The sequence below is a fragment of the Engraulis encrasicolus genome, chromosome 19 (assembly GCF_034702125.1).
Source record: "Engraulis encrasicolus isolate BLACKSEA-1 chromosome 19, IST_EnEncr_1.0, whole genome shotgun sequence".
NCBI classification, from domain to species: Eukaryota; Metazoa; Chordata; class Actinopteri; order Clupeiformes; family Engraulidae; genus Engraulis; species Engraulis encrasicolus.
The window spans coordinates 45,252,270-45,264,769 of NC_085875.1; the positions used below are offsets into that span (position 1 = coordinate 45,252,270).

Here is a 12,500-nt window from a genome sequence, read left to right on the forward strand (position 1 = left end):
CATAAGATAATGAGAACAGCAATGGAGTCAGTGTCATGACACTGTAAAACCCATTAGAGAACCAGGAGAAGGAGTTCACCCCGCAAAGATGCAATCTCACCCTCTTACAGTTGCAGCCGCGTGGCCTGTTTTCTTGCATACGTAAATGAGCTTGAACGCCGCCGCCACCACCATCATCATCACACTAGTGCCGCATGAAATATTAAACATGCATGTCTGACTGCATTGTGTAACGACAAAGCTGCATTGCACTAACGGTGGCGGGGAAAGCGCAGCAGAAGTCAAAGAGAAACAGATTTATGAATACTAAACACGGGTGCTGAGTAAAGTGCATTGCAGCAAGAACGCTTATTCTGCCATCTACTGTGTGCATTGTATGGATGTGTTCTCTGGGGAGATAGGACAATAATGAATGGCATCACACTAGATAGATAGATAGATAGATAGATAGATAGATAGATAGATAGATAGATAGATAGATAGATAGATAGATAGATAGATAGATAGATACATAGATACATAGATACATGGATAGATAGCGAGGATACAGTAATAGATATGTAAGGTCATACTGAAGACTAAATCAGGGCAATTTAATTCAACACGATACATTTTGCCTGTGTAACTATTGTATTGTACGACTAATGGTCCCAATTTGTCTGAATTTAGCTGACTGTCCGAGAACTGTCCACACCTGATCATTACTAATCAGGACAAAAATGTATAAATAAATATATCCAGGCGCCAAATGTTCTCTTCCTCGGCGACGGAAATGATGATGCAGTTGATCCATAATGGAGTATCATCACAGGGTGTCTAAACGCAGCTGATGCTGTTGGCGCCGTTTCAAAAGGTGCCAAAATTACAAGGCACATTTTTAGGAGACGCACCACACAGAGCAGAAACAAGAAAAGTTTTTGGGTTGAGGAGAATAGAAGAAGTTTAAACCCTTGAGGGGCATCTGTGCTTCTTCTTCTTTTTTTAACAACTTCGCTGAAACACTTCTTGGCATTTTACCATCTACCACACCAAGGGGGGAAAAAACCTCATATCCAGCACCATAACTCAGGTTGTTATTTTTTATGCCCTTGGTGAAAGTGAAAGTTTGTGATGTGCGACACTTCTCATTAATTTATGACCAAAAAATGGGGCTGGCTACAAAATGTTACTTGCCTCAGCATATGTGTCTGAGAAATTATGATGTACATCAGCGAGCGCACGCACACACAGACACACACGTGCACACAGGCCTGCCAACAGGGGGGACAAAGGGGTATGCGGTCCCGGGCCCAGGGAGATACAGGGCCCAGAATTGGGTCCCCATGACATTGTATGTATTGAGTAGGGGGCCCATTCAGATGACTTTGTCCAGGGCCCAGCAAAAGCTGTCAGCGACCCTGTGTGCACACACACATACACACACACACACACACACACAAATGTGTAAACACACACACACACACACGTGCGCGCGCGCACGCACGCACACACGCACGCGATAATACAATACAATGCACACACCACAAACCACACACACACAGCTACACACAGTTTTGAGAAAACTTGATATCCTTGGTATTCAATACTTGTGCATCCAGAGAGAAGAGATGGAACACTTAAGCACTTAAGGTTCATTATTCTATTATTTCATCCAGTCCTATTGTCGGGATCATTTGCTGCATTGCAGGGTCTTGCTGGTCTGTGAGAACCAAGAAAACCCCTGCTATAGGAGTATGTTACGTATGGTAAACTTGGATTGGTACCCAGCAGACACATTCATATGCCAACTCATTATTTCACCACATCTGTTAAAATAATCATATAATCTCCCAAAAGCACAATTTAATGCTCACCCATTTTTTAAATGAAATTAAATGTTGTCTATAGTCTGGGTGTTTTCCTCTTGGAAAATGTTGAGAGTGTGACGCTATATCAGCCATCAGAAGGCTTGTTGTGTGTGCGAATGCGTGCGTGCGTGTGTGTCTGTCGTTGTTTCCCACCTTCAAACATAGTGCCTTTGGGAAAAATCCCTGGGGAAATATATCTGCCTGTGGGTATGTACAGTATGTGTGTTGTGGGTGTGCATCTTTCTGCCTGTCTCTGTATGTTCATACTACTGTATGTGTCTGTCATCAGCCCCCCACCTGTACTTTGTTGGCAACCATGCTATAGTATACCGCATACATTATGTTGCCAAAAATATTTTCTAATCTGCCTTCACTCACATATGACCCTATCTGGCATTCCATGCCTAACCCATAGGGTTGTCAATATGATATCGGTCCACCTTTTGCAACTATTATAGCTTCAACTCATCTGGGAAGGCTGTCTACAAGGTTGAGAAGTGTGTTTAGGACTTTGGAAGTTGGAAGAGGAAGTGGCGCGCTCCAAACTATTCCCACAATGTGGGAATAGTTGTTCACCCTGTCTGTGGGTGTGTGTCTTTCTGTCGGTCAGTGCATATAGTATTTATCTGCCTACGCAACTGAATCCTCTTTTCTGATTGGTTGATGGGGCTGCAACTAATTCCCTATAACCTGTCAGGCGTCAAACGTGCGACTAAGTTAGGCGAACTGCTGTTACTAATTCTAAACTGCAGGTTGCTATGGCCAAAAGCCATACATGCACTTTGTTGATGTCCACACCATGTACTATATTGCATATGTGTGCATATCACCTGTTCTTTGATGGCGTCCATGCTATGTACTATACTGTATGTGTGCATAATCTTGTCAGTCTCCCCCCCACCTGCACTTTGTTGGCGTCCATGCGCTGCTGCTTCTCGTTGGTGCTCTTGGCGGCGTTCTCGGCCTTCTTCTTCTGCAGGTGGGGCCCGCGGCCGAAGAAGATGTAGTTGACGAAGGCGTACTCCAGCAGCGCCAGGAAGACGAAGACGAAGCAGCCCATCAGGTAGATGTCAATGGCCTTGACGTAGGGGATCTTGGGCAGCGTCTCGCGCAAGTGGGTGTTGATGGTGGTCATGGTCAGCACGGTGGTGATGCCTATTGTAGGAAGCAGGTGCGAGGGAGGGAGACGGCCTGTGTCAGCATACAGCATATATAGTACACAGATTGGCTGACAGATTTAGACAGATATGGTGAGGTAGGGAGAGAAGGGAAAAGGGAGTAAGAGATAGAGAGACAGAGGCCAAGAGAGACTGAAAGAGACACAGAAAGAAAAAATGAGCAAGAGACAGCAACTGAGAGAGAAAGAGAGAGAGAGAGAAGAGAGAGAGCCCTTTTTTGCTTAATTTGAGTGTAGTTAGCATACTTATTGGTGACAAATTCTTTATTTAACCACAGCATTGTCATACTAACAGTGGTATTTAGGTCCCAAGTGAGAGACAGAGATAAATATGTGGGAGAGCGAGAAAGAGAAAGAGAAAGAGAAAGACAGGGGGATGGTAATTAGGTGAGGATGATAACATTTCTTGAGGTACTGTAAATGATGTCATGCTCATTAAATGACGTCATCAGACGCATGATTCAGCGAGACACTGACAGCCAGCGTAAATGTGACCCGCACTGACTCACACGACCAGCGAAGGATCAGACAGCAACTGGTGGGTGGCAGTGACAATACACACACACACACACACACACACACACACACACACACACACACACACACACACACACACACACACACACACACACACACACACACACACACGTACACAGATGGATAGCACACACACAGATATACATACAGTATAGTAGCCTGATTATCATTGACTTTCAAATCTCTTCGAGACTTGTTCTGACCTAGAGCATACAATTAACGTTTCTCAAACGGCATGGTTGACCCACCTCCCTTGGTTTGCTACTGGTCGAGGCCAGAAAAGGCTGTACCGAAGTTTAAACCAAACATTTTCTTAGTCCCAATAGAACGTCTGTGCTTAAACCACGTCACTACTTTGAACACGCCTCTTCCCAAGGCTGATGGAGCTGCTGAACAGGCACGTGCAGAGCATAGTTGCCCACGGTGCCCGAGCAACGGCCCTTTTGCCCACATTGGCTGATATTGCCCTTCCAAGGGAGGGGAAAATTATATGGCAATTATAATTTCATATTTCAATATCATTTGATTTCTTTATAATTCATAATTTTGATTGAAGTTTTGTACAATAAAGACTTAAGTCAGTCATACAAATTCATCAGACCCGTCGAGAATGGGCACGAGCGATGTGAGGTAGGTAGGCTACGCAACAACTCCGGTGGGGAGGGAGAAGGCACGCGACAGGCTCTTGAGCGCCTATAAGACACACAAAATATTTTGAAGATGCCTGGGTGTCGGCTAGAGCCCTACACACAGTCTACATATTAGGGTACAAAATATGCTCACAATCAACCTCTCTAATACAATGTTGAGTTTAGAACTTTTAGTTATCATACATCTGACAGCCAGCCAGCGCCACGTAGCAAAAAAACCCGACAGCCAGCTGTAGATATGCCTCGGAAAATAGGCTAAGATTTCATGTTTCAACTGATTTGCTTTGCAATTCGTATTTTTGATTGAAGCTTCCTAAATTAAGTTTTCAAATTCAGATTCACCTGCACCTCGAGAGATAGGCAAAGGGAGGGGCAGCACATGCGCGATGCGGGGGGCACGCGCAGCTCTACATGGGAGGGAGGGGGGAACAAGCATGCATGCGAGTCGACCAGGGCAGAGACGCAAAATATGTCGAAGATGTCGTGGGAGTAGAGCGACTGCCCTGACGGCCTGAGGTGAGCTGGAAACACAGCAGACTACACAGTATTAAACTACATGATCACAATTAATGTCTCTTAAAGCCGATCTCGAGTTTAGGACGTTTGATCCTAAATAATCTGACAGCCGGGGTGTGCCACGTTCAGATATTGGGGAAATACGACAGCCAGCTAGCTTGCTTGCAGTCAACGTTTTACATGGCTCAGGTTGTTTTGTGGAAGGCTAACCCAACTAAGAAACATGCAGATGACATGTCGTTTTTATCAAGCAAGAGAGAACTTAAGGGGGTAGTCTAGCTAAAGGAAGCACATCTCTGCAGAGTTGGCTGCGAAAAAAATGAACAGGTGCAGGTGAGGCAGAGAATCTTTTTCAGGATTGTAGAGGTTTGATCTTGGTGAGACCGCTAGGAAAGTGCGTTTTCTTACGCTGATATATATTCTCCGACCCAAAGATAGGCTACTGTTTCCATGGTCAATGTCCATGTAATTGAAATAAATCCACTCCACGTGATAACTGACGTTTACTGTTCTTCTCAAGAAATAGGCCTACAAAATGTGCATGAACTAACTAAAATATATGTAATGAAAATAAAAGGTTATAAAGTCTGCGAGAAGAAAGAAGCTCGGAGCTTCAGAGCAACATATAAGAACTGGTGCTCCCACGCCACGGTTCTTTGCGATCTGAAATGAAAGCCGGCTCGTCCATTCTTAAAGCGACAGTACACATTTTTAATATAGGCTACAAAAGACCCAACAAATGACCTAAACCTGTGAATTCTTATTGTTTTAGCTTTCCTATATAATATTCATCATTTTAATCATGGAATATGCCTATTAATTAAATTTCAAATTCAAATTAAATGATCTTTTTGACATTTTTTAACTATTTCTATTTATTATAACTTAAAGTCTACTTTGGCTGCTACAAGGATTATAAAGATGACAGTGGGTTAATTGATTAAGCATCCTCATATTTAGCCTATTAATTTACTCATCATTTCATTTCATTTAAGATGAGGATGACTCAGAGCCACAGACCTCTGCACATAGGGCAGGTAGGCATAAGACTGATAATCTCTGTGACTGATACAGGTTTAAAAACTATCAAGGCTTTTTCTCATAATTTCATTTAATTTAGGGGCAGCCACATACCACACATGAGGAAATGTGGATCAGGAGACATTTAGGGCAGGTGGGCATAAGGCTGATCATCTCTGATATGATTAATAGGTAGGCCTACATGTTTAAAAACTAGCATGTTATATCATATGGTACGCACATTCAGGGTACTATACAATAAAAAATATTAATAATTATGACAATAATATACTACTTCTACTACTACTACTAAAAATAATAATACCCATGGTGCAGTTTCCTAAAAATTCTGAAGGCCGCTCATTGTTGATGGGTTTTTTTTTTTTTTGGGGGGGGGGGGGTTGCCCTTTCTTCAGGTTAGAGCAACTGCCCTTTGAAATTCCTGTGCACGTCCCTGCTGCTGAATGTTGATTGCTTCCCAACAAAGTGGGTGGAGTTCCTGATTTCTCTGGAGCTCAGAAACGATATTTGCATTGCTCCTGGCCTGACTAGACTAGCAACGCCGAAGGTCTTGCATCACTTAGAGGGCGCAGCCTATAATTTATCCATACATTCAGTACCCATGCACAAATACATGCAGGCACAAACGTGTGCACACACACATGTAGACGCACACCTAAAGGCCCATGACCGGATCATGTTGCTCCGGAGCTGATCCAGAAGAAGACCAAACACACACACACACACACACACACACACACACACACACACACACACACACACACACACACACACACACACACACACACACACACACACACACACACACACAGTAGATCTACGCTACGTACCCAAGGCCACTCGGGCAGCTGAAGCGTCGTAGTTGATCCAGAAGGAGACCCAGGAGAGGATGGTGATGAGGGTGGAGGGCATGTAGGTCTGCAGGATGAAGTAGCCGATGTTCCTCTTCAGCTTGAAGCTCAGAGACAAGCGCGGGTACGAGCCTGCAGTCCGAGGTCCACGTGCAAATACACATACACACACACACACATATACACAAGTATGCACACACATGTGCACATGGACGCACGCACGCACACATACGCACGCACACATGCACACACACGTGCGTGTTTACACACACACACACACACACACACACACAAACACAAGGAAGTGCTCACATGCAAATGCACAATTACACATACACACACACACACATATACACAAGTATGCACACACGTGTGCACACGGACGCACGCATGCACACATACGCACGCACACATGCACGCACACGTGCGTGTTTACACACACACACACACACACACACACACACACACAAACACAAGGAAGTGCTCACATGCAAATGCACAATCACAAATACAAAGACACACCAACACACACACACACACACACATACACACAAACATACATACACACACACACAAATGCACAGGCATACCCATGTAGACGTACCAATGCACAAGTACAAAAACAGCACAGAGGAAGAAAAAGAAAAATACAGATGTGTGGATTATAAAAGAAACGCAAAAGTATATATCAATCCATTAAATGCTTCTGTTTTTGGAAGCTAAAATGTCCAACATCTGTTCTATGCTATAATCTGTTTTTCGGGCGGAAGGGGAGCGCAGATGTAGAAAAGTCAGCCGACAGGTTTCAGCATGATTTGTGTCCCATATTTTCCATACAGTACAGTATTCCCACAATAATCTTCTTCGTTATCATTTTAGCTCCTACCATGTGTCCATATACTATATCCTTGTATTTCCGCTTTTATCCATTATATAACATAGACCATTATGTTATTCAAATTAAATTTATTGAGATAAAAACAATATTATCAGTATTTCAATTAACTGGCCCGGGGTGGCGGAATTGCCAGAAGGGTGTGATTCAAGCTAAAATCTTTTCCGGCCACCAGAGTTTCCAACAGGAAGTATTTTAAGGTGGCGCAATTCCAGGGAGTTGTGACGAAATGGATGAAAACTACCTCCTCAGAATTATTCCTATTTTTTTATCCTTACATCGTGTTTGATTTGAACTGTCCATCTTAGACGAACAGAACTATCAAAATGTCCATAATTTAATTCTCTAATTTTGAAGTCCAAATCTAATTCAACTTAGTGAAGTTGCCTGGGCTCGTAACAAATTGCTATGGTGGCCACCTCAACTATAAACCACTTCGAGAAACACTGGTAAAACTACAAAGGTTTTGGCGAGCGACAGGGTTTTATCCCAGGGAGGGCTCGGCGGTCGGGCGGGCTGACGGTACCTGTGGCGAACACGGCCTTCTTGGAAATGGTCTGGTAGTCGATGATGGAAAACTGAGGCAGCTCGATGTTGTCTACGCCCGTGACAGACTGACCACCCTGCCAGTAGAACTCAATGTCATCGGTGGTGTAGCCGTCTGCAAGACAGAGGAACACAACATCAAGCTTTGGCGTGTTTTGATTTTTTGTCACTCAGTCCCCATGGCTGTTAGGGTGGCGGGCCAAACGTGTGGCCGCACCAATGGCCGGTTCACCGAGGGTTGGTTGGTTGGTTCTCTTAAAAGAAAAGGTTAGGACCCGTTAAACAGAATTGAAAAGACGGTTTCCATCTTTGAATATGTGGTTGGTAAGAGGAGGTAAGGCAAGGTAGGATAGGTTGAAGTTGGTGGGACGAAAGACAAGGAAAAGAAGGAAGAGGAAGACAGTACGTAGAAGGAAGAATTGGAGAGGAAGGGTTGAGATAAGATAAGATAAGACAAGATAAGATAAGATAAGATAAGATAAGATAAGATAAGATAAGATAAGATAAGATAAGATAAAATAAGAAGGGTTGGCAAGATCCAATCAGGGCTGATAAGGTAGGGTTGGTGCAGGTAAGAGGAGGTAAGGTCCTGTGGGATTGGTAACATAAAGTACTATAGGGTTGGTAATACAAGGTAAGATAGGGTTGGTAATATTTGCACAGTAAGGTAAGGAAGGATTGGTAGGTCAGATAGGGTGAAGGGTTGTAGGGTTGGTAAGTTTAAGGTAAATTAGGGATAACTGAGTAGGTAGGTAGGGTGAGTACAGTAACATTAGATAAGGTGCCGTAGGGTTGGTGCACGGTAGGGTTGGTTGGTAAGGTAAGGTAACGTAGAGTTGGTAACAAAAGGTAAAGTAGGGTTGGTACGGAAAAGGAGAGGGTAGGATTGGCAATATACAGTAAGGTAAGATTGGTAATGTAAGGTTGGTAATATACAGTAAGATAAGGAAGGATTGTTCTGGGTACGATAAGGTGAATTAGGGTTGGTAAGGTAAAGTAAAGTAGGTAGGGTAGGTTTGGGTTACTATGATGAGACAAGGATTGGTAAGATAAGGTCCTGTAAGGTAGGGTTGAGATGGTAAGATTACAATAGTTAAGTCAACATTAAACACATAAAACACATCAAAGCGGTTCAAGATTTGCACAACATGATGTAATGTAAAGTTAATTGGGTGAGGAAATAGTTGCATCATATAACAGGAAGTCAAATGATTTTTTTCAGAGTGGAGGACAAATCTACTCTTGATTCGCTGGGCTGTGTATGTTGTGAATGCCCCAGATGAGAGCTGCTGTATGGCCGTGGCAATGACAAACACTCTGGTTCTGCATGACCTTGACAAAAACCTATAAAAACTGCATTGAAGGTCATTTTGCTGTCACAGTTGAGGAAAACAAAAAAGGTTGGCGTCAGAACCTAGACTTTTAGCTGTGTATTACTGTGTATTACTGCGCCTTGCTCCTAGAATTTGAGCCTTGTATTATTATGACGTCACCGTTGAGCCATGACAGGTGCCGTGAGTATAACGCTAGCATGCTAGCATTGCCAAACCCAGGATTAGCACTCGGGCCACGGGTAAGAAGGAGAAGAGGCGTCAGGTTGAAGTTGGCAAAGAAGGAAGAAGAGAAGAAGACGTCACAGGAGCAGTCTAAAAGGGACGGGCTAGTGGCATGGCCAGGCTGGGAGTGGTGTAGAGATGGGGGGGCACTGAAAACGAGCGATAGAGGCAGTGAAAGAAAAAGTAATGAGACGGAGATAGCGAGCGAAAGACGGAGGGATTGGCGGCGTGGTGAGGGGCAGGGAGTAGGAGTGAGGGTGGTGAAGCCGGCCGGAGATGTGATTTGTCTTTTCTGTGATTGTTAGGGGCAGAGCGGGAGGGCCGTGAGAGTTGGAGCGGGTCTCGCAGTAATTAACCGCGGCCAACTCTCTCTCTCTCTCTCTCTCTCTCTCTCTCTCTCTCTCTCTCTCTCTCTCTCTCTCTCTCTCCTTCCGTCCTCCCCCCGGTGGACATCCCGCTTATCTGCAAGGCCTTCTTCTCTCCGACTATTAGCACTTTATTAGCAAATACGTTTAGCTCTCCACTCTCGCCTCTCAGTCCCGGCAACGGCCATGAGAAAATATCAGACCCCGATGTCCCCTGTGCCCAGAGGGCAAGTGGCCAATCTCAGTGCAGTGAGGAAAGGAATTTAACACAGAGAGAGAGAGACGAACAAATGAGGTTAACAGTAAAAGAAACATTTTTGGGTAAAGCTTTTACAATGGCTAAGGGAAGGAAAAATGTTGGCAATAAAATTAATACATTCAGTGTGCAACTACTACTATTATTAATCTTGATATTAAATGTAAAATATCAGACCCTGGTGTTCTCTGTGGCCAGAGAGAAAGTGTCAAATCTGAGTTAAGGGAGGCAAAGAATTTAACAGAGACAAACAAATGACGTTACTAGTTACCAGAGACATTTCTGATTGTTACGACAGTATTTGAGTAAAAAATTGACAATGGCTGAAAGAGGGAGAATTGTTGGCAATAAAATTAATACATTTCATAGAGTGTGGAGCTACTGTTATTCTTTTATTCAAGTGACTCTAAAATATGAGATCCGGTGTCCTTTGTACCCAGATGGTAAATCTGAGTGCAGTGAGGAAAATAATTTAACAGAGTGATTGACAAACTGGAAAACGTTTCAGATTTTCCCACCAAATACAGGAAAGCTTCACAAAGACTGTGGAAGGAGAAATTATGGTAATAAATGAAGATATTCCCAGGGAATGTATGTCTGTTAACATTTTTTAAAAGTTAATCTTTCAAGTTTACTGCCAAATTGTATTTTCAATGAGAAAAACATTTAAGTTCTTCCAATGTTGCATAGTATTTGAGTAGATCCTCACAATGGAATAAGGACATGAGAAGAAATGAAAATAAACAGAAGGTCAATAGAAAATTCCCATGGATTGCACAGCTTTTAATCATATTTCTTTTAAGATAATCTGTCAAATTTGTTGCGTTTTATTTGTATGTGTTACACCCCTATTCGTTTCAGGTACAAGTCGGCATTGCCAAGCCTATCTTGACTCTGAGCTAGTCAATGGAGGCATTATAGGCGCTTCACAATGGTGTCTGTGTCGCAGCGGTCAAGATCTCCTATCAAACCACTTTCCACATACTATGTGATCTCACTTAGGTAAGTGGTGGTGTGCACATTGTTGTTCATGGGAGCACTTGTGATTGGTTTAGCCTTGTGTGTGTGTGTGTGTGTTCATGTGTTGGTGTGTGTGTGTGTGTCTGTGTGTGTGTGTGCGTACGAGTTTGTGTGTATGTGTATGTGTATGTGTATGTGTATGTGTATGTGTATGTGTATGTGTATGTGTATGTGTATGTGTGTGTGCATGACCCCGGTCTGGTGATGTGTGTTTTGCTCGCTGACACGACAGGAACATCTGATAACTACAGATGTGTGTTCAGCAGAGCGAGTACCCAATTACTAACACTGTCTGTCACTCCAGCAGAGTGGGTGAGAGAGAGTCAGAGAGGGAGAGCGAGTGAGCGAGAGAGAGATACAAGAAGAGAGAGGGAAAGAGACATAGAGCGAGCGAGAGACAGAGAAAGGGTGAGGAGAGCAAGACAGAAACACAGTTGTTGGGCGAGAAAGATTGGCTGACAGATGTAGACACAGATATGGTGAGGGAGGGATAGAAGGAGAGAGGGAGCGAGAGATAGAGAGAGGCCGAGAGAGACTGAAAAAGAAAGAGACAGACACAGAAAGAGAAAGCGAACAAGACACAGCGACTGTGAGACAGAGAGAGAGAGAGAGAGAGAGAGAGAGAGAGAGAGAGAGAGAGAGAGAGAACACAAGCGAGAGACGGAGATAAAGATAGAAAACGGAACAGAAAAATGAAAGAAAGATAGAGACGTACAGTAGAAACAGAGAAGGCGTTTAGTGGCAAGAGATGGGACTTCTGCACCAGGGGCGCTAACCGCAAACAGTAACCCTCTCTTTACCCAAGATCCCCTCACAAGTCCCAGCCACATGTTCGACAAGCGGAGGTTTCAACACGCCACACCACACTGCTGCCATAGCACCCTACTCACCACCTAATGCTACAAACCTTGCTAACATGCCATGCTAATCTCGCAGCAAGGGCAGGAACAGATGGGAGGGTTGGCAGACGGGAGCAGGTTTGATTGAAATTGAGGACACGCCAAGGCAGCGCTCCTAACCTGACCTGTGCCAAAAAATCTGGAGGCTTCTCAAGCATGGCAAATGCAGAAATGGAAAAAGGAAAATAAAAACATGGAGAAGACTTCATGGGGTCTCTGAGACTTGAAGCAGAAGAGCGTTTGTGCTAGCCTAGTTGTTATGTTGCTAAAAGGGGAACATCTAGCTTGATGAATCTACCTATTCCATCGACCTGTGCCAAAACTCTGGCAGGTTCTCAAGTATG

At 43.8% G+C, this 12,500-nt stretch overlaps 1 protein-coding gene across 1 annotated transcript in view; it reads right to left on the minus strand.

Moving 5' to 3' along the window:
- The window catches only part of gabrb1 (gamma-aminobutyric acid type A receptor subunit beta1), a 94,521-nt gene that overhangs the window by 1,965 nt on the left and 80,056 nt on the right, over positions 1–12,500 (minus strand). Inside the window, exons 6-8 of the mRNA XM_063224244.1 lie at positions 8,041–8,175; positions 6,599–6,751; positions 2,749–3,002 (exon numbers count right to left, since the gene is read on the minus strand). Of these exons, the coding sequence (XP_063080314.1) occupies positions 2,749–3,002; positions 6,599–6,751; positions 8,041–8,175 (542 nt within the window). The remainder of the gene's footprint in view (positions 1–2,748; positions 3,003–6,598; positions 6,752–8,040; positions 8,176–12,500) is intronic.